Here is a 21,348-nt window from a genome sequence, read left to right as displayed (position 1 = left end):
CTATTACAAAAAACACAAAATTCAACCCTAGATCGGATTGATCAAGTTAAGCATGAAGCCGTCAGGGTTGAATTTTGTGTTTTCTGTAATAGTTAATGCACAGTAGTTTAATCAACGTCATTTGATTTTCCCTAAAAGGAACACCACAAAGAAACGAATCCATCCACATGTATTTATAAGCACCCAACATACGCCCTCAATTACCTAGCTACCTCGTGGCTGTTCTTCTTTGTTTGGACCGTCGGGCCCACCGGTCACTGACATGGGCTGCACCCAGTGCTCCATTTTTTGTGAACAACAAGCACAAGCGGCTCGCTGCATGGATGCGACGATATCTGCATGGGCATGCACAGAGCCTTGCATATGCACAGCTGCAAACAGTAGACCACCTTTAAACCTGTCCCGGCAGAAACTAACACTGCCTTGCTATTATTGATCCCTGTCTAGAACTAGATTCTAATAACGAAAATAATCTAGAATGTAACGTGTACACGCATTGGATGGATTTCTCCTTTTCAATTTGATGCCCATGACTGATAATATATATTGTATTTGCGACTGTTATATGACATCAAATCTACGACATTTATACATTATAGAGCTTTCCTACCATTCTTGGAGAGGTACCACAAATTATAACCTGGCTGGTACAAAAAAATGGTATTTGCAACTTAAGGATTATTGAGGTGTCTTGAATCCCACCCGTCGTCTTACGTATCTAAATTTATGTACTTCGAGGTACTGGTGTGATCACTAGATTTGATGTGCCCTGACTCCTAGTGAGATAGTATAATTTTTTATGTTTAGTAACGATCAGACTGGTATAATATATTGGATATGGGAATTGGACAACCTAGGTGTTTAGTTCAGCCCCAGATCGATGTATATGCTAGCTAGGCAAGTAGGTAGGCTGCATGCTACTACAGCATTATCATGGAAGATTGGCAGCCCTCATGGGAATGATTGAGTCGTCGACCATGGCACCGCAAGCGTCGTTTCATGCACGCCGAGCGAACTCGATCCAGATGAGGAGACAGTCCGATGTTCCATGCATGCATGTCCTATGCAATCAGTAACGTTTGGCATCTAGATTATATATTTACGAGCATGCACATCTTCAATTGGTGAGCTTTAAAAGGGAATTGTCGCTCACCATTCTCACGTGCTGGGAGATATGGAGCAAGCGGAAAAGTTTGAGATTTTTTTCAAAAAATCACGGCTAGCTAGAGCTCTAGCCGAGTGTATATATATATATATATATATATATATATATATATATATATATATATATATATATATATATATATATATAAAGAAGAAGATAATTGATCCATTTTATAAGTAAAATCGGATCTGAAAACTTTAACAAAAAAGGAGTTTCAGAGAGTAAAACTGACAGACAACCTCGAGACGATAATAGACCTCAACTCGAAACAGAAAAGCCTACATCAAAAGGTACAACTAGACAATAGATAAGTCTAACCTAACTCATCCTCATAACTCGAACGGCGAAGCCTTGATCCCACAACACCACAACTCAGTCGGCAAAACCCTGCTCCTATGCCGCCACAACATAACTCGGTCTGTGGAGCCTTGCTCCCACGCCAATGTGTCGTTTCAAAAGAGTGCGTATTAAAACAAATCCCTGTCAAGAAGCGCCAAAGATTTTTCAAGAACAACTCCTTGCAAAATTCAAGGACGAAGCAAGGACTTGGTCCATAGGGGGAGCGAGGCACCTGACGCTCTTTATTCAAGGAGAGTGGTAATTTGTTTTCGGCTACGGCTGCTGTTTTAATTTCTGCCCGTCTAGGTTTTACTCTTCTCTTTTTAATATACTCAATAGATAGCTCTCGCTCTCATGCCCGTTCATTTTTTTTAAAAAAAAGCTTTCACACACTTCATAGGTGACCAGTTCATACAAAACCCCATTGCACAAATTAAACTGATCTCGCGCACAAATTAGTCACAAACAAGAATAACTTAACTCAGTACGAATTGATCCGATACTTTTCATTACCAGACTAACAGAAAAATTCCGGCCAAGCTTGCATTGTTGTTCAAAGAGCAACTTTATGAGCCAATTTCCAAGACAAAGGCTGGAAAAAGAAAAGGCAACCTAGGAGCAGTCTTGTTCATCGGTACGTGCTTATATTTTCTTTCAAAAAAAATCATTATTTCCATTGCTCAAGAGGCTAGCTAGTTCGAGCGATCGATGATCTGAAACGGAGTACGTACCAACACTGCCATGCAAACTAAAAGCGACGAGACAACAAAAGGCCGACATGATTCATCATCGTGTACGGTTCAAGTTCGCGTTAGCAGTGCTGAACGATCGATCGATATGATCTTTATGTGATGAATTTAGAGCCATGTAAAAGATAAAGCTAACTACCCCGGCCTAGGCGTGCTTTCCGTACCGCGGTTAATGTACAATAGAAAAGTAACTATTCTATACATGCAACATATATATAGTTATGGTCTCCAGGATCATGGTAAAGAAATATTTTCTGGACCGGCCGGGCACCGGCGTGGCTGCCTGTGGCACCGTAGATTTTTGTGTTTTTTTTTTCATTCTACATGTACTGAATTTCTCTTGGTTTTATTTTTCATCTATCAAATTTAAATTCTTGGTACCTTAAAAACTAAAATTATTTACGGTACCCCAAAAATAAAGACTTCTTTATTATCGATCAAAGCGTAGAGCGGCATACTACAAATCTATGTCCTAGAGAGAGAGAGAAAAAATAAACATAGTTAATGGCCTATTGACAGTGTTAGTTAATTAGTGGTAACCGGCTTCAGTATGCCCTAGCCCCTATGTGAGTACTTATGTATGGTATGGTGCTGTAAGTGCGTGCGTGCTTTTGCATGTTGTACTGTATTTCTCACAAAAAGAAGTACTAGTGGCAACCGGCTTACTAGCTAGCAGGAGAAGCCGATCGAGAACTAGGGGTATAGCTGCTGGTGAATTGGGTGGTGACCCAACTTGCCACCATGAGCAACATACATGAGCTGAAATTTACCACAGTTGTCGTTCGTATTTACCTCCATTTCATGCAAATTTAAAGGTCTAGACATGTAGGTACTTCGGGCTACAGCACTGCTAGAAACTACTCGATCTGGTGTTTCACAGACTCCACATATGTAATCTCATGTTTTAAACAAAATTATGCCGAGAGATCTAGCTTTGACTGAGGAGGAGGTGGACCGTGGACGTCCAAATTTGAGCCCGAGCATGGCGGTGGCTCCACGACCCTGGAACAGGTTAACATTATAGACTGCGGCTTTTGAATGTGGGGAAGCCAAGGAACTGATGCAAGTGCTCCAAGAAGTGGACGGAGATACGCCAGGTAAATCATGAGAGGAATACTAGAAGCATATGTTAGCGCAATTAGCGTCCTTCATACTGCTGTGTCGGGTTGAGACAAGTACTCACTTGTATTTGCTTACAACGTGCATGCGTACGTAATGTACATGTCCGCTTTAGATCGAGCTGGAGCTTCCGAAGAACAGTACATGGATCGGTTCATATAGATGCTCTCTAGTCATTTCAGACCTATACACGCACACATACATATCTGTTTATTTTTTAGTGCATCTTGATCTTGGACGCTATTCTACCTGGAACGACCCTTGCCGTATTCCCAGCGCGGTAGAACAGTAACAGATCCGGACCGTACGATTCACCGGACGGGTGGGCCACCACATGCATGGCTTTAGAAGGATCCATCTCCATCCAGCAGCTAGGCTTGATGGACTCGCCAGCCACGCCGGTGGGCCCGCAAAAGGAGTCCGTTGTCCCCCACACACCACACCCTCCTTCAGGGCCCCCTGGGCCACGCCACAAAAAGCCAACCTCAGCTCCCCCCCCCCCCCCCCCCCCCCCCCCCTCTCTAGATCTAATCCTCTCTCTCCGCTTTCTCTCTCTTCATTCACGGCTGTACGTACTCTCGTACATCTACCTTCCTCTGACCTTCTATTTTCTCGCAAGGCTCTGTTTTTTGTTTGCGTGCCTGCCTACTTGAGAGAGAGAGAGAGAGTAATGGCCAGAGGAAGAAAGAGAGGAGCTGCTCGAATGAAACAAATGAAGTCTCAGACGTTGCTGTGGTGCAGGAGAACATGGTGCTCAGATGGGAAGCGATGGCGACGCAGCATGTTTTGTCCAGGCACAAAAGCCACAAACACGGGGCGCAGCATATGTGCATCAGCAATTCAGCATGTCACCATGCTCCGTTGCTTGTCTCTCGAACATGGCACCAAACCGTTTGCATTGCAGCGACGGTGTGACTAAACGCACATATGCAAGCAGCAGAGCAACAAGAGCAGCAACACGTTTTTGGCTTATCCCAGGTCAGATGCATCGATCAATCTGCAACCAGGGGAACAAATCACCTTGATGACTCCTGATGTTTCGTCAGAGCATGTCGCACGATGCAGAACCATTCCAGGCGCACGGCATTAGAAACGTTCCAACATAGGCAGTTGAAGGGTATGCCTGCCCATTTTATATTGACCATAACCGACATGTCATCTCCTCCCAAAGTACGATTTCACAGCACGACACAACAATGCTGGAACGGTACACTCGCCAAGGCTTTATTTTGTTTTTGAGCATCACAAGATGCGCAACGAACAATACAACTTGGGTATCGTTCAGTTCGGCAATTGAAACAGCAGTAACAGTTTATGAGGCCGGAGCACGCACACACAAGCCTGAGTTGAGGGTTGCAGTAAATTCCAAATGGGAGAAAACTGCCGATTGGTTTTGCTGCGATGACAAATGAGCCGAATCAGGCTGGCAGCGCCGCAGACCATGATGGTCCTGTGAAGAAAGGAGCAACTTCCATCAGCCAAGATTCAGGGAGCAGCTTGTTTAAAGCACCACTACTAGAAGGCAGGAGATACATATTTTTTTCTAAAAGAAATGGAAAATGGATGCGGTCTGCAATCTCTACTTAAGCAAAAAAGAAATGCTCTCCTAAAATAAATCATCTCTTGGAAATGGCAAAAAATGTGTAAAAAAAGAACCCCTAGTCAAAACACCAAAAGCCCTCTCGGGAAAAATCACCAAGGCCGAAAAGAGATCTTGTCTACAATGTAGAGCACTGTGTGCTTGGAACAGCCTCCAGGAACTAGAGGAAAAGGTAACCGACAGATCCCATTTCCAAAGATGCCATGCATGCTTGGGAGTTGGGAATTACACACACCTCGTGTAAATATCATCTTGCGGTAACAACTATTCTTAGTCTAAAAGTGCAATATAATTAAACTAGAAAACAAAGCAAACATGATAAACAAATATCTTGTACATTTGAACAAACTATAATTGACACAGAACAAGGATTTGCATAAAAGAATGGTCTGATTGTGGAATAGCATTATGCTAGTAAATTGCTACTGTTACCTTCAATGATCAGTCAGATTCATCTGTCGGATCATTTGGATCCTGAAAATAGACAAGGTCAAGTTAGCAGCTGGATATTAGTCTACACACTTGGTTCGGTCAAACCAGTCACAGTAACAAGGAAATTCAGTATAGTAAACAGATCCTTGAAATTATCTATTTTTAGACCCTTTTTATTTTTGTTATTAATAATACTCCTTGGCCCACCTAATTTTCAAAACTAGATCATTTGGCCACACCACAGCCATGGTGTGGCAAAAACCTTAGCGTTAGGTGTGTTCACGGTTTGGTTCCAAACCACCAAACCAACCCAGACCAAACCGCAAGGCAGGTTTAATGGGCTGGGTTGGTTCGCCCTGAAAACCGTCGAACCTGTTGCCAGCATCAGAGTGCCTCCACTCGCAAATTCACACCGCATTTACGTGTCCTTTCTCATCTCCTTCACTGCGGTCTACTCCCTGCTGGGCATCGCATCCTTGCGACCTGGCCAATTGCACAAGGACGAGAGAGAGAGAGACCAGGCCGGACCAGGCTGGGCCGGACAGTTGGTTGTGGTGTGGCCATGGACAGAGGTGAGGTCATTGATGGTCCTGGAGTTTGCTAATGACAGCAGCATTGTTTTTTAAGATGCGGCAACATCGTTTCCCGGTTGAAGACTAATATGGACTAGCTGCACTTGCACAGCTGCCTGCTGCAGCCCACGTACACTTGTTTCCCACAACTAACCAAGCAGAAAATGTGGAAACAGTCTAACCCGTCAAAACCAAACCGCACGGAACCGTGGGTGAACAGCCCTACTTAGGGTGGCAGCCCATTTAACCACGCCAAAGGCCCATGGCGTGGTGAAAATGGTCTAGTTTTGAAATTAAGTTATTAACAAAATATTTTTTGAAAAGGTCTATACAATAGAAAAATTGTTTCCCCGCACGTTGCCATGGGCACTGAAGAACTAAAAATGCATATATGTATCGCTTATTGATTTCAGAGGTAGCAGAAATGGCACAACTCATTCCCAAGAGAAACATTAAATCCCACTGTTTGCTGGATCTCTGCTATTACAGGAGAGAATCCAAGCGATCAAAAATTGCAAACTTTGGACATGAATATATATAATTATCAAAGTTGAATAAATAATTTTCTGCCAAAAACTAGTCAAGTTCCATGCAAGTTGCAGCTTTTAAACACTCTGAAAGATATGGATCCCAAACAATGTAGTTCAATCAGTTCTGATTAGTAACTGTTGGGACTTCCCAAAGATTGAATAGAATATACAGCCATCAACTCCTTATATGGAGTCTTTACTCTTTATCCTAAACTTGTACTCTTAATCATGCTACAATCCTAAACAAGAGATCAGCCATAATCGCAGGCAACATAAGAGTCCAATTGCTGGTATTAGGGGCATCCACATTAGTACGATCAGAGGTTGGTACCCTCAATAGGGAGCACAAGTGAGGCAACCAATAAAATCAAAAGGCAAGCCTATCCAAGAATTTTCAATTAAAATGCAATATGCAGCAAAATGTTGATAACGTTCTCTGTTGACCTTGAAGTAACTCAGGATGGACAACTGCTAAATGTATGCAAGATACTCTCAAAAGCTATTTCAGAATCAATAACAAAAATATTAACCAAGTGTAACATTAATAGCAAAAGCAGAAGCTAGCCAGGTCATGGTACTTTTCAGGATGTGGTAGCTAGAAAGATCCAAGTATATGGGGAGTGGCCAAATAAAGCAAGGAATTGCAGAATCCAAGTGCTTCATAAGATAAAATATATATGTAACTTGTATGGTGACTATGAATGTCATACCGGTAAGAAGGCCCAATCTTCTTCCTTCAAATTAAACTTTTCAGTATGGTAATCACAAAACTGCAACTGAATTGATACAAAGAACATAGAAAATTACTCATGAGAAATCATATCATTGATTGACAAAGTCATCTGTTGACAAACTCACAGTATGTAGTTTAGTTTCTTGATCAAAGTCATATACCCAACATGTGACGTACCTGAAGGAAGAATATTGGGAAAGACAAGAGGTCAAAATGCACCAAAACTTGATCACAACAAATAAAAGGACATCTAACTTCCTCGATCAGATAAGCACTAAAATATCTTAGAAAAGCATATGCATGTACTCAAAGTCAATGATTAATCATGAAAACACAGCAGGAAGGTGAAAGGACTCCTAAGTAGTCTTCAAAGCTAGTTCCCTTTCAGTGTTAACAGTGAGTACATAAACCAAGTAGAGAGAAATGTTGAACAAGACAGCTTTTCTCATGTTCCCAAGCGGTAATATAATAAGTCAATGACAAATTTCCTCATTGTAAGAAACTTATATATGTTCACAGGGTGAAAAAAAATTATGGATGTCGAGGCCTACATTTTTTCACGTGGATGCCACAAACGAAGAAACTGCCCAAGGCAATTCTCACACTTTGTCTTTTTCTTCTTCCTGACGGGCTGATTCCGTGAGCTTCCTGAATTGCCATTGTGAAGAAGAATTGAATTAACCGGCTTTGTCGATTTCATTGTGCCAAGCATTTTTCTGCAGTTTGAAGATCCACAATGACAATCTTGACCAGCTCCAAACTGGACAAATCTGTAAATAATGCTAAGAGATTAAAGACAGCAAAAATTCCCATATATACCAAACAATAGATCAAGATGGGTGAAAGAAATGTGTTAAAAATGAAAACTTGAATGATAGGACCAGCTGGGAGACTGGGATGGACATACTTACAGTCATAGGTCAGCTCCTCCCCTTTGTTTATGTCACGAAGAGCAAATATCCCAACTCTGGTTTCTCCATCGACAGTCCTGAAACAACAAGATGTAGCATATATCATGTTTTCTTAGGGAAAATATATCATGCTCATCAATGGGGATCACGGGAGTAGGGCATATATAGAGTATAACTAACCATTTTTGCATCTCTGTGTTTGGTTCACAACTATGATTTATATACCGGGACATGTTGCCCTTGTCTGTTGCATCAATAACCATATTACTACTGACCTCACAAAGGTAGAAGTTAGTGTCACGCAGCCTTCTCATTTTCCATAGTCTTTCCTCACATGTTTTGTCATCAATAACTATAACATTTACGCAAGATATAGGGATGTCAATTTGATTGTCCAGGATCTGATGTCAGAGCTGAGAAATACATCATAATATATAAAACTACCTCTGTGCAATGAATTTACTTGCTCACATAAAACTTGAACAAAACCATACCTTCTCCCACATATTCTATAACAAATTCTCCTTTCTTTATTTCGTCCTCAGCTACCAATCCAAATCCACATTTCTCTGTCTGAAATAAATAACAGTCTTTTAGGTACTGACGAAAAGTAATAAATCTTTATTATATACTAAGCAAAGGTTTATGGGTAGGTTAAATTTATACAACATTTAAAAGTTTATTATGTGGATTTCAAAAGCCAATTATCTAGTCACAAATACAGAATATTTATGAAGAATTGAAACATCACAATCAAATTTCTTGTATTATATTATACTAACACATGTGTGCATTTCCTCATAACACATTTAAGTCTTCCAACTACAAAGTATTCAATGACTGAAGTACTGCATTTCTTGCTCATTATCACACCCGGTTTTATGATCAAACCGAATGCAAACTACATGTATGCTATGATCAAATTACATACATATAGTGACGTCATAAGTGAGTAGCAGACACAATGTCTTTTATTACAACATTATTTTATAACATCAATGACCCAAGGGTCTAAAATAAGATTACATAGTAGCGGAAATAAACTCAGCATAGCGCCCAACTCCATAGGCAATCGACCGAAAAATCGCCCGTAGAACTCAACTCCATCTTCTGGGAAGTCTTCGTAGTCTTCGCCTTCTGAGCAGCAACAAGATTATGGGAAAGAGAGTAAGCGTGAGTATATGGAATACTCAACAAATATGAGAAAGTATGATACGAGAACCAAAAGTCAAGATAGGCTTAACTCAGAGGTTTATTGTCATAAAAGATATTTTAGTAATAAAATAGTTATAAAGGCAACCTATTTACTAGGTGAAAATATTCTTTAGACCTGAGCCAAGGTTACATCCACCTTGCTTCACAACTGAGGTTCCAACCATCTCTAAACAAAGCTAACTTGGATCATAGTGGTGGGAACTATGATCCACCAAAACCATCCTAAAATCAACCTTGAAACACCCGACTAATCATGTGAGGAGTCCATACCGCTCATGACCGTAAGTACAGTTGATATAGTTTTCACTCTACAGAGGTCGTACACTTTACCTACAAGACATGTTCTTTTTGCCCGTGTCGATCAAACACTTACACACTTCTAAGGTGTGCGCCAAAATTCCACTGCAAAGCCTTCCAAAACCTCTCTCAGCATGTGTCGACCCGCTGAGGTTTCACCGTCGTACATAAGTGGAGTACACCCTCCACCCCAGAAGCCTCCTCTTTCGCCTTGCGGTTCCAGGAAGTACACCCTTCCATCCCCGTACCATGAAATGGTCTTCACAATGCTAAGAGGATAGCGAGTTACTCAGCCAGGCCCGTCCCGTACCAAACTTATGATTGTACTGTTTTTATAAGTGGACGCTCCATGAACCGGTCCTTAACATGGTCTAGGAAAGACTGCCATCAACCCAACAACAGAGTATAACCAATATCCGACAAAACCCACAATCTGTCTGGAACACATCCACATGCCAACCATCAAGCCAAACTTGCCTAGATCCTACTTTCCATGTCTAAGCATTTTACCAAAGTTCATCATTATTAATCAAAACATATTTTTCCTATGCTACCCATGAGTAAGCACAACTAAGCACATTCTACCCATAACATGAAAAATAATCTACAAATACTAGGAAGATTGAGGAAAAACTAGTAAATCCTAACAATAGGATATCATTTTGACAAGCATGCAATTTGTAAAACAAAACTTTATAAAAATAGGCGCAAAATGTTCAAAGACACTTGTCTTCTCCGTTGAATTGCTCGAAATCTTCGAAGTCTTGATCTTGAATGTTCTCGAACGCTTCTGGGACAAACTCCTCTACATACGAGCAAATAGGACAAACACATTCTGCCCGAGGAAAAGAAATAGTGATGGGTGTGACACGAAAGGTAAGAAAAGACAATAGCTCGTCCAGGAGGCGCGGATCTACTCCCAAGTTGTTCAACCCGTGTTGTCGCCTGCTGTCGTCTCCATCGTTGTAGGCATATGCCTCCCCTCGGTCTGCTCAGCCAGGGGGCTGGCTGGATCTGCTAAATCCGACTTTGAATTTCGACTGGTGAGGTATAGGTTGCAGCTCTTTGTTCGTGTGTTCCTACTTATGCTTCATTAAAGGTTTCATTTAAAAAAGAGAGAAAAATTGCAACAGCCGTTGCTTTTCTTTACGCTCAGTGGATGAATAATGATGCTCATACAGCGTCTATCTGGTTGCTAGTGTGGAGCTCAAGTTTTCATCTGAGATTGTTGAGTTCTCTACCGTTTTTCAGATGTGAACTCATATTCGTTAGAACTATGAGCCTCCTAGGGATGCTCTCTACTATCTGTTGTTCACCAGGAGCAATCTCTTCAACAAAGTGATGCCACAGTTGATGTGTTCTATGCTCAGATGTTAGTTGTCTCGCATCAGTTTGGACTCCCTTTGGTTGCTGCTACTATCACTATTGCTTGGATTTGCATGTTGAACGGGATTTTTGACGCCTCTACAAGTTCCTGACTCATCTTCGTCCCAAGTTTAAGCAGCATCATGCTTAGCTGCTTTCACGATATCCTCGTGTCATGCTTGTGAAGGTCCTTACAGAGCTGCCATCGGAGGAGACTCGTCCATGTGGTTCTGGATTGCTACCACTTCCTTCAGTATTGGTTGCTCGTCCACCTACTGTGCCTTCGTCTTCGTCTACACCGCCGCCTGCTCCTCATGTGACTCATTCGCCTTCTGCAGCCTTCTTAGTTGGTGGTGTTCGCCTTCGCTGCACCTACTGCAACAAGGAGGATCATGTTAAGGCAAATTACTACCGGAAGAAGAAGCATCTTTACCGTTCTTCTAGTGCTTCTACCCCGACTACCTCTACGACTGACACTTAACAGGAGATTGACTCTACTTTGTCTCCTGGTTGCTACCTCTACCTCTTCACCGATAGGTTCTGCTGATTCTGCTACTCCCCCCTCTGGCACTGAGACCACCTTCTACATAGTCAGGTACATCGCCTTGGATTCTTGATTTAGGAGCATCTTTTCATATGATTTCTGATTCTTCTAGTCTATCTTTGTTTCATCCTCTAGTTTCTCCTCTTCATGTCATTATCATTGATGATACTTCACTTTATGTTGCTGGTCGGAACACCCTTTGCACCTCTTTCGTTAGTGTTCCTTCTATTGCTCACGTTTTTCAACTCACTATGTAGCTCATGTTTGCTGGTTAGTTTACTGATCATGGTTGTCGTATTATTCTAGATTCTGACTCTTGTTGTGTTCAACATCGTCGCACGGGTGCTCTGGTTCGTACTGGCCTCCGACGCCGTGATTCTCAGCATACGCTTGACTGATTTTGTCTCCTTCCGCTGCCACCATCGGTTTTTCTGCTTCCTCGACTATTAACTCCTTTCAGTAGTGGCATCATCGTCACGGTCATATTTGTGGATCACATCTATCTTCATTAGTTCGTTGTGGTCTCTTAGGGTCTATCTCAGGCGATGTCTTTAGACTGTCAGGGTAGTAAGCTTGGTAAACAAATTCAGCTTTGTTATCCTCATAGTGAGTCAGTGTGTCAACGTCCTTTTGGTATTGTTTACTCAGATGTTTGGGTTCGGCTCCCTTCGTTTCGAAAGGGGGTCATAGCTATTACATTATCTTTATAGATATTCCTCTCGCCACACTTGCATTTATTTCATGTCTCCTCGTAACGAGGTGTTATCTATATATAAACGCTCCACCACTATGATTTGCACTCATTTTGACACTCATTCGTGTCTTTTGTGCTGATTATGCTGGCGAATTTTTTCCTGGGTATCTTCGTTCCTTTCTTGCTGAACAGGGTATGTTGTCTAAATTCTCTTGTCCTGGAGCTCATGCTCAAAATGATGTTGCTTAGCGTAAGCATAGTCATCTCCTTGAGATAGCTCGCGCACTTATGATTGCCTCTTCTGTCACACCTCATTTCTGAGCTTAGTCGATCTCCACTGCCACATATTTGGTCAGCATCCAACCCTCTTCTGCTCTCAAGAGTGGGATTCTTTTTTAGCATCTATGTGAACGCCTTCCTAACTACTACTCTTCGTCTTTTTTATTGTGTTTGTTACTTTCTTCTCGCCCCCTGTAAACGTATTGAGCTCTATGTGCACGCCTTCTTGACTACTGCTCTTCGTCTTTTCGATTTTGTTTGTTACTTTCTTCGCGTCCCCCGTGAACGTACCAAACTGATTGCACTCAATCTATTGAGTGTGTCTTTCTTGGCTACAGTGCTAAGCATAAGGGTTATCGGTGTTAGGATTTTGTTGCTCGTCAGATGCATATTTCTCGGGTCTTACTTTTGATGAGTCTCATCCCTTTTACCCTCGTACTTCTCCTTCCACTTCTGCCGCTTCCCTAGTCGAGATATTATCTTTAATTAACTTTCCTACCACACCCATCATTGTTTCTTCTTCTCTTCCGCAAGCACCAGTGGCGCCCTCTCCTGTTATGTCTTCTTCGGTGTCTTCCACTCATTTAGCCCCCACCTCACATGCTCCTCCTCCTCGCATTGTTGAGCTTTTTCCTTTCCATTATGGGAGGAGCCAAGCCGAGCATGGAAGTTGCAACATGAAAGATACGACTAGAGAACCCTAACCCTAATTTTCACTCTATACCATGTTAGGAATAGAAACTTGTATTCCTTAGAGGCCCTAGGCTAATATATATACATGTACATGTGACAATACGCAAAAAAAAAACCTTATATGATGGGGATATATATATATATATATATATATATATAATACTATTCAAAGTTACTATTCAAGATTTGATATTATTTAGGATCTTTTGCAGGTTGGTGAAACTAACCAACAAATATCCTTAGAATATAAGTACACCATGACAAGTGAATGGTCTGCATTAAGAGAAATAATTTTATTTCTATAGAGAATTATCGAGGTTAAGTAAAAAAGAGATAAGGAGTTAATTTCAGGAAGTTCAGAACTTAAGAAAGATATAAATAAACTTAATCAAGAAAAGATAGAAGATGCCGATGATATATATAACAAAAACAACAAACAAGGCTTCTGAGTTTGCCCTAAATTGCTTTAACATAATCAGAAATACAATTCTTCATTTAACAAATATCATTCTATTTAGAGAATAGAAACATTGTACAGAAATGCAAAACCATAAGGGCAAAGATTACTAATTGATGTAATAACATAAATAGTACGCTATTACACCGAGCAAATTATGAAAACAAATATCGCTAATGCAAGAATATGTCCAGGAAAATGCCGCCAGTTAATGACAAAAACGAGTCATTGTTGGGTCCTCGTTTCACAAGGCAGATGTACCAGTAATTGTTTACACACCAATCATGAAAGAGCATTTGTTCAGTTTTATTTGTATCCAAAAATGCCACCAGTTAATGACAAAAACGAGCCATTGTTGGGTCTTGTTTGACAAGGCAGATGTACCAGTAATTGTTTACACACCAATTATGAAAGAGCATATGTTCAGTTCTATTTGTATCCGCAAAGGCCAATACACACACATCAGATCCAGCAAGGACCATGCACTTGGTTGGCTGAAAAAAAATCCACAAAGCTTGCAACAATCACCACTCACCAGAATCAAGAAACTACAGTGGGACAAATAGTAAGTTGAGGAGATTGTGGCCCGCTGTTTGAATCGGCAGAAACGGAAGGACTTGGAGGGAGAGGATGACAGCTATCAGCAGGAATTGGATGAAGTGGATAGAAGACGCTTGCATTGCTCCGGGTTGCCATTTTCCCTCTGGCGGAGAAGCTGGAGGCGGATGGGATGGAGGCGTTAGGTGAGGACATAGAAACTTGAAGTCAGGAGATAGAAGTGGTATGGAATTGGGTGTTGGAGCTACTAGATCTAGGGTTTTATGGTTCTGGTGCTCACATATCCTAAGAGCAGGGTTCCAAAAACCGACGGTTATCGAGAAAAATCACGATAACCGGCCATCTTGGTCCGGCTCGGTTTCAGAAACCGAACGGTAACCGAATTTGAATTCAAAAAATTTGAAAAAAAAACTTTTAAAAAAAAACTAGACACAATTCTAAGAACTTCTGTGAAAAAAAAATTCAAAAATAATGTAGTTTGCATCATATTTTATAGGGAGGAAGTTTGAAAAAAATGAAAAAAGTTGAAGCGTGCGGCTCAGTTATTAACTCATGTTAAGGAAAAGTTTGATATGCAAACACATATTTTTCTTGTGTAGAACGTATCTTAAGAGGATCTTTAAAATTGATTTCACTTTATTTAGAGTTTTATTAATTTCTCTATGATCTTTACAAAGTTCACAAGCATAAAGTGAATATGTTAAGAAACAACACTATAATTAACTTTTTCATGTCTACTATTATTTTTCCTACGTAAATCATAGTATAAATAAACTAATAAAAGTGGTTTCACTAATTTTTGAGGTGTGATGGGTTAGTTATGAATTAATCTAGTCGCAACACATTTACACAATCCTGCATGTTACAATAACTAATTCATGAGTTCATGTATTTTTAAAAAACATAGGATCATGTAAGAAGACTAACAAAATTAGTTTCATGATTTTTGGATTAGCAAAGAGTAAACTATGCATTTAACTTGGTTTAACAAATACATTTTCTCACAGAAAATTTTGAACTTTTTTATGAGTATAAATACTTTTATCTTGTAGATCATGTTATAAGGAAACCAACAAAATTTGTTTCACTTGATTTGAAACTTAGATGGATTAGTTATTGATTTTACAAGATTGAGATAATTTTTGGGTTTTTTTGTTGAACGTCACTAAAAATCGAGAAAACCACTCGATAAATCGAGAAAACCGAGCGGTTACCGACAATGCGAAAAATTCGAGAAAACTGCTCGATAAATCGCAAAAACCGCTCGGTAACTGGTCCAATTCGACCGGTTACCGAGCGAGTAAAATCACGATTTTTCCCCCAAATTTCAAATTTTTTCAAATAAATTTTGTCCGAATTTTTTTGAATTTTCATCCGGTTACCGCGGTAACCGCGAATTTTCGATTACCGCCGGAGCTCGGTAACCGAGCTCCGGTCGGTAAGCAAAACCTTGCCTAAGAGCCAGATGGGAACACAAACACGGGACATAAGAACATCCTTGTCTGCACCTATTGGGGAAGAAAAGGCCCAACCCTGTACCCTACAGCCCATTTCCGGTGGGCTAGGATTCCGCCAAATCCTAATTTCCTAGCTGGGAAGAGGAAATTGAGCCCCATATGAACCTTTGTTTTTAAGTAGGAGTGCATTAGGAATTTGGCAGATTAGGGCCATAAAAATATGCCCGAAGAAATGTTCTGACAAACAGACAACTGCCTATTTTTGGCAGGAAACTTTTCTTAGGGTATCACAATAAGGTTGAGATCCATCATATCATTACTGACTTCACAGATCAAAGTATAGATTTTTTTTTTTTTTGAAGTAGAATTTTTTTTCTGCCTCAATTTATCGAGCTGTCATTCCTTTATCAGCTTCTCTAATCTTGCAGAGTAAACTACAATGCCCTACCTCTCATGCAACACCGCACTTTACAAAGAAAATAAAGATTTTCTATAGAAGACCCATCACAATAAAGATAGGCTGTATCCATGTAACATGCATTGCATTACAAAATGCATTGATTGTTGGCCATTGCTACTCTCCCTAAATAGCCATCCTTTCCCAATAAAAATTATGAAAACTTACTGTAATCAATTTTGTTTTCTTGAGAGGTCTGTGTTGGAATGATTTGTTGGCACATGTGTTGTCACAATTACAGTTTGATGAGCAACAAGAGAACAGCATCCTGCATCAACAAAATCCAGTATTTAATAATGTATCAACAACAATAAAACTTACAGGTGTATTAATCAAATAGCAAACAAATTTGCATGGTTTTTTTTTTCCAATTTTTCTAAATAAACTGAAAAAAATCTAAATCTAAATGATGGATTATAGAATGAAGCAGTATCAATGTGATAGCATGTGCTACAAGTTTCTGTGCACTTGTGCACAAAGAAATACCATGTAGAATTGGCAAACAAATTGGATTCGTTACGGATAAAAAATTGTGGGAAGAAACATGAATAGCAAGAAATCTGGTATAGAAAACATTATGAAATAGCACCTTTTGATGAGAGATATGAGCAAGGACTTCATGAAAACTTGTGATTTTGGAATCCTATGAAGCCCGTAAATGTTCCATGAGTATTGACATGGAGGAGGACAGAAAAAGCTTACCCACATTGGCAGTCTTTGCCACAAGCAACTGATGATCTGGAAGAAGGGGTACAAGAACAGAAAATGCCATAATCTTCAATACGTCGCTTAGTGCGATATACATCTTAATAGAATTAAGGACAACAGTAAAGCGGACATGTTCATAAGAATGACACATATTCAGCTTCACCAAAGTGAAGTAATATTTACATTGCTATGTTCAATTTAGAAGCTATAACCATACCATTGTAAATGAGTAATGAAAATGGCGTTAGAACAGGGAATTTGTTATTCCAATCTCACTGGAAAAAATGAGGAACTAGATCACATTAACCCATCTTTAAATAAATCCTTGTGTTGAGCACATTATTGCAAAATATAACCAGTTAATTTCCTGCACTGCTTTCTACTTCAAACAAGGACTATTACACTATAACAGGGTTTCTCAACAAGTTACAGGATTGCTTGGATGGAAGACCGATCTGGAAGTTACAGCGTACAGTGAATGGTGATGTGTCAGAATATGATATGTTAAGGGACAGTATGGAATTAAATCAGGCAAAGGTGCAACCCATCTATATTAAGAAAACAATAAATAAGGCAAATTTTCAAAGAATGGTCGGTAATGATACTCCGCTTGATTGGTACATAGTAGCCTAACTTCCATTGTTTCAACACGGGCGGCAGATCAAACTCCATAGGTTCTATCTTGATGATCAATTCATCAAACACTTCCTCAACTTGCTACGGCACAAAATTAAAACATAAGTATTCAGCAGCGCAAGTAAGATTTTAATATGAAGCAGGAACTGCAAGTAGGCCTAGTAGAACAAAGACAAACGATCAAGTACAAATTCTTTGAACTGCGAGCACCCTCACCTTGGCTCTATTGGCCTTGCGCGCTGAGGAAGAGGAGGAAGAAGAGCCTACTCGGACCATGGATGGATGGATTGGCGCGGATAAATCCGCAGCTCTCTTTTTGAAATAAATAAATAAAATTCACCTCTCTGAATTGCAGAGTAAGATTTGGATTTCGACCGGGAATAAAACCAACACCCTCCGTTACAACAATTCGGTGAGTCCACAACCCAATGGACGCAAATCTAGGGTTATTTTCCCTTCCTACCAACAAAACAAGAACTCAACCCACTCAACTCCACTCCGCGAGGCCGAGGAAGATGAGCGGCGCTGCTGCCCGGGGGGGGGGGGGGGGGAGCGGCTGGTTGTGATGGTGGTAATGGAGGAGGACCCGCCCTCCACAAATAGAGAGGAAGGGAGGGAGCGGCCGGCGGCGTCGCGCTCGGGTGCCCCGGCTGGCTGCCTCGCGCTGGGAGCCCGCCTAGGTTTTCACTACCAGTTTGGCAAACCTTAATTAGTTTCCGCGCTTGGGTAGTTCCGCGAGAGAGAGGAGCCAAATAAATGCGAGAGGGATGGAGCAAGGGGGAGAAGATATTTTCTGGGGGACGGCGGCGGAGCGGAGAGGAGCTTGCCGGCGGCGGGCGGCGAACAAAATTGAGGGCGGGGGGAGCTACCTACAGTTGCGAAGGAGGGAGAGAAGAGAAGCGGCAAGACAACCAGAGCAGCAGGGAGGAGGGAGAGCACTCTAACACGTGGGAGTATTGGGCTCAATTCAATTAGTCCATGGGCCCGATTGGATTTAAGCCCATTAACAGAGAAGCAATCAAGCCCATAAGGATTCTCAGATTACGCGGCCCAACGTAGTGGTCTGGCAGGGCCCTGCTTTGCTTCGTATAGATGTAGGTCTGTGTGTATGTGTTGGGTGTGTGGAGGTGGTGTGTGTTGTTGTGTGTATGTATGTACGAACAGATGCTATATTTATACCCAGTCGAGGGATGTCAAAAAAAAGAGAGAGAATTCCCCTAAAAAAAAAGTCTATTTTCGTTTCCTCAACTCTTGCAAAAGTCTGATTTACCTCTCTCGAGTATAATACTAGTTATATTTCCTCCCTCAACTAACGAAAAGGAGACGAAGCCGAATGCCTAAAGAAGGCGGCGATTAGCTTCCACCTTAGGTAGACCGTAGGCGAGAAGAATGTCACTCCAATGATTGCGGCTGATTAAGTGGGGGATTAAGTCTAGAATGGGCTCGGTGACTAGCTTTCGCATAAAGATGTATTCTGGAAGGGCTTGTTAGTTATTTGTGGCCTTTTGATGAACTTGTTAATACAGACGGTGTTAAACTCGATAAATGCTATGGACCTGGAAGGTAGCTCTGGGAGCTGCGGCCTGGTGGTGTTTCAGTTTCGATGGGTTCAGGTCACGTTATTTAGTGTGTGAGACTGGTACTTGTAATTCCGTTGCTCCCGAGTAATGAATTCAGGGTTCGCCCCCTCCATGAAAAAATTGAAAGAGATTTTCATCGACTTTTAGCATTACTGGTATTACGACAATTTTGACATGTTATTGGTAAATTTCCTCACTTTTAGTTATAGAAATGGTCATTCGTGCCTTCTCTTCACTGCTGGTTCAAAAATAACCGTCAGTAATAAGATATTACTACTGGTTCACGAGGTCCACTCGGCCGTTCAATCATTGAGCCGTTGAGAACCAGCAGTGATATGCACTATCACTGATGATTTTTATTACAAACTGACAGTGATACTACACTATCGGTTCATGTAATGGACCGACAGTGATACTTGTGTTATCGCTACTGGTTGGTTCCAAGAACCAGTAGTGATAAAGAAGTATTATTATTAGTTGGTTCCTAAAACCAATAGTGATGTGTTAGAATATAGAGTTGTTTTTTTAGCCCTTAAGTCCGAGCAGAACAAAGGAGCTCTGTTCTACTCGGCGGCTCTTTTTGGCATGCGACGGCTCTTTTGTGGTGAGCTTGTACGGCAAGGCTTTAAAATTTGGTGAAATCCATGTGACCTAAGTGCTTCAAAGTAAGTAAGTTAATCTATATTTTATTTGTATTTAGATTTACGTGCTATATTGCTCTAAATTTTGAAAATTGGTGCTTGTTCCATGATGATAAATTTTGAAGTAGCTAGAGCTCCAATTGACCTAGTGAATTTAAGATAATTCATTTTAGGTATATATTATCTAGGTTAGTAAATTCATCTATATTTTATTTGCACTTTGTTTTACTAGCTAGATTTCTCAAGATTTTGAAAATAGGTGCCCATTCCATAATTGCTCTAGATTTTTGAAAATAGGTGCTAGATTGCTCTGGATTTTACCTGCTAGAGCTTCAATTGACTTAGTGATTTGAAGATAATCGATTTTAGGTTTTCATATTCTAGGTATGAATTTTGTATCATTATTTATCATTATATTCTATTTTGTTGATAATAATTAATTAAATTGATAGCTATTTCATATTAGTTCAATGGATTCATAATAATTGGTAAAATTGCAGATGGACCAAATATGGATGTACGATGCTGACCGTAGCGGCTCGGAGTTTTTAACGACATGGAAGCTTTGTTTGAGCGTTGTCGCGGTATACAAGTTAAATAATTGTGATGACTATATATGTTATCCATGCACTGACTTCAAAAATGAGAAACAATTTTTAAGCATACAGCAGATTCGTGCACATTTTCTTCGGAGGAGTTTCAAGCCTGGCTATACCCATTTGACCAAATATGGTGAATATGAGGAGTTTTAATACAAAGGGCAACCTACTATTGAAGAAGATAAAGGCAACAATATAATAGTTGATGATGACAACGATATGTCAGCATTTGAAGATACTTTGGTCTACGATGATGAAGATGATATAGATCAGATGTTGCACGATGGGGAGGGAGACTTCCCTAGTGAGAGACAACATCAAACTTCTAATGTATGATAAAGGACTCTAAAACACCCTTATTCCCAAACTGTAAGGATGAGCACACAAAGCAGCATACAGTGTTGACACTGTTGCAATTGAAGGCTAGCGATGGTTGGTCTGATAAGAGTTTCAACAAGTTGTTGTGTTTCTTGGGTGACTTGTTACCAGAGGGGAACGTGCTGCCTAAAACCATATACTAGGCCAAGCAGGTTGTATGCTCGTTGAGATTGGAAGTAGAGAAAATACACGCATGTCTAAAAGAGTACATACTATGTCTTAAAGATTTTGCAGATTTTGATACATGTCTAGTGTGCGGAACATCATGGTACAGGTGGCGCAACAATGATGATGACGTGAGGGTGAACGGTAAGAAGAAAAGACCCCGCCAAGGTGGTGTGGTATTTTCCTATAATCCCCTTTTAAAACTATTATTTGCAAACAAAAGGCATGCTAATTGATGTGATGACATGCCAAAGAGCGCAAGAAATATGAAATGCTTAGGCACCTTGTTGATGGCATACAATAAAGGAACATCGATAAAAAATATAAGACATTTGCATATGACGTGATGAATATAAGGTTCAGGTTGAGTACGGATGGGATGAATCCTTTTGGCAACATAAGCAGTAATCATAGCACTTGGCATGTGACTCTATGTATCTACAACCTTACAGCTTATATGTGTATGAAGCAGAAG

At 40.6% G+C, this 21,348-nt stretch overlaps 1 protein-coding gene across 4 annotated transcripts; it reads right to left on the bottom strand.

Annotated features, from left to right (window-relative positions):
* Positions 1–4,457: 4,457 nt before the first annotated feature.
* On the bottom strand, positions 4,458–18,418 carry LOC133901778 (histone-lysine N-methyltransferase ASHH3-like). Of its 4 annotated transcripts, none has more exons than XM_062343262.1 (12): positions 17,727–18,418; positions 17,480–17,591; positions 16,869–16,971; positions 16,335–16,434; positions 8,645–8,723; positions 8,331–8,502; positions 8,147–8,227; positions 7,791–8,009; positions 7,365–7,416; positions 7,217–7,282; positions 5,414–5,446; positions 4,458–4,824 (listed from the first exon to the last, which is right to left on the bottom strand). In XM_062343262.1, the coding sequence occupies exons 1-11, from the start codon at positions 17,784–17,786 to the stop codon at positions 5,414–5,416; spliced, it is 1,077 nt and encodes a 358-aa protein (XP_062199246.1). In that variant the 5' UTR covers positions 17,787–18,418; the 3' UTR covers positions 4,458–4,824. The 4 variants fall into 4 exon arrangements, with proteins under 4 accessions (XP_062199246.1, XP_062199247.1, XP_062199245.1 ...); XM_062343261.1 differs by having other exon boundaries at positions 4,459–4,822; positions 5,405–5,446; XM_062343263.1 differs by lacking the exon at positions 17,480–17,591 and having other exon boundaries at positions 4,458–4,822; positions 5,405–5,446; positions 16,756–16,904.
* Positions 18,419–21,348: the final 2,930 nt, after the last annotated feature.

The sequence above is a fragment of the Phragmites australis genome, chromosome 20 (assembly GCF_958298935.1).
Source record: "Phragmites australis chromosome 20, lpPhrAust1.1, whole genome shotgun sequence".
NCBI classification, from domain to species: Eukaryota; Viridiplantae; Streptophyta; class Magnoliopsida; order Poales; family Poaceae; genus Phragmites; species Phragmites australis.
This window is presented reverse-complemented; position numbering and strand designations above follow the sequence as displayed.

Excerpts from the sequence above, each read along its gene's own strand:
- LOC133901778 (XM_062343262.1), bottom strand. The coding sequence starts at position 17,786 with ATGGTCCGAGTAGGCTCTTCTTCCTCCTCTTCCTCAGCGCGCAAGGCC. Across the intron at positions 17,592-17,726 it reads GCAAGGCCAATAGAGCCAAG|CAAGTTGAGGAAGTGTTTGA; the intron begins GTGAGGGTGCTC and ends TTTGTGCCGTAG. Across the intron at positions 7,283-7,364 it reads AAGAAACTAAACTACATACT|TTGCAGTTTTGTGATTACCA; the intron begins GTGAGTTTGTCA and ends GTATCAATTCAG.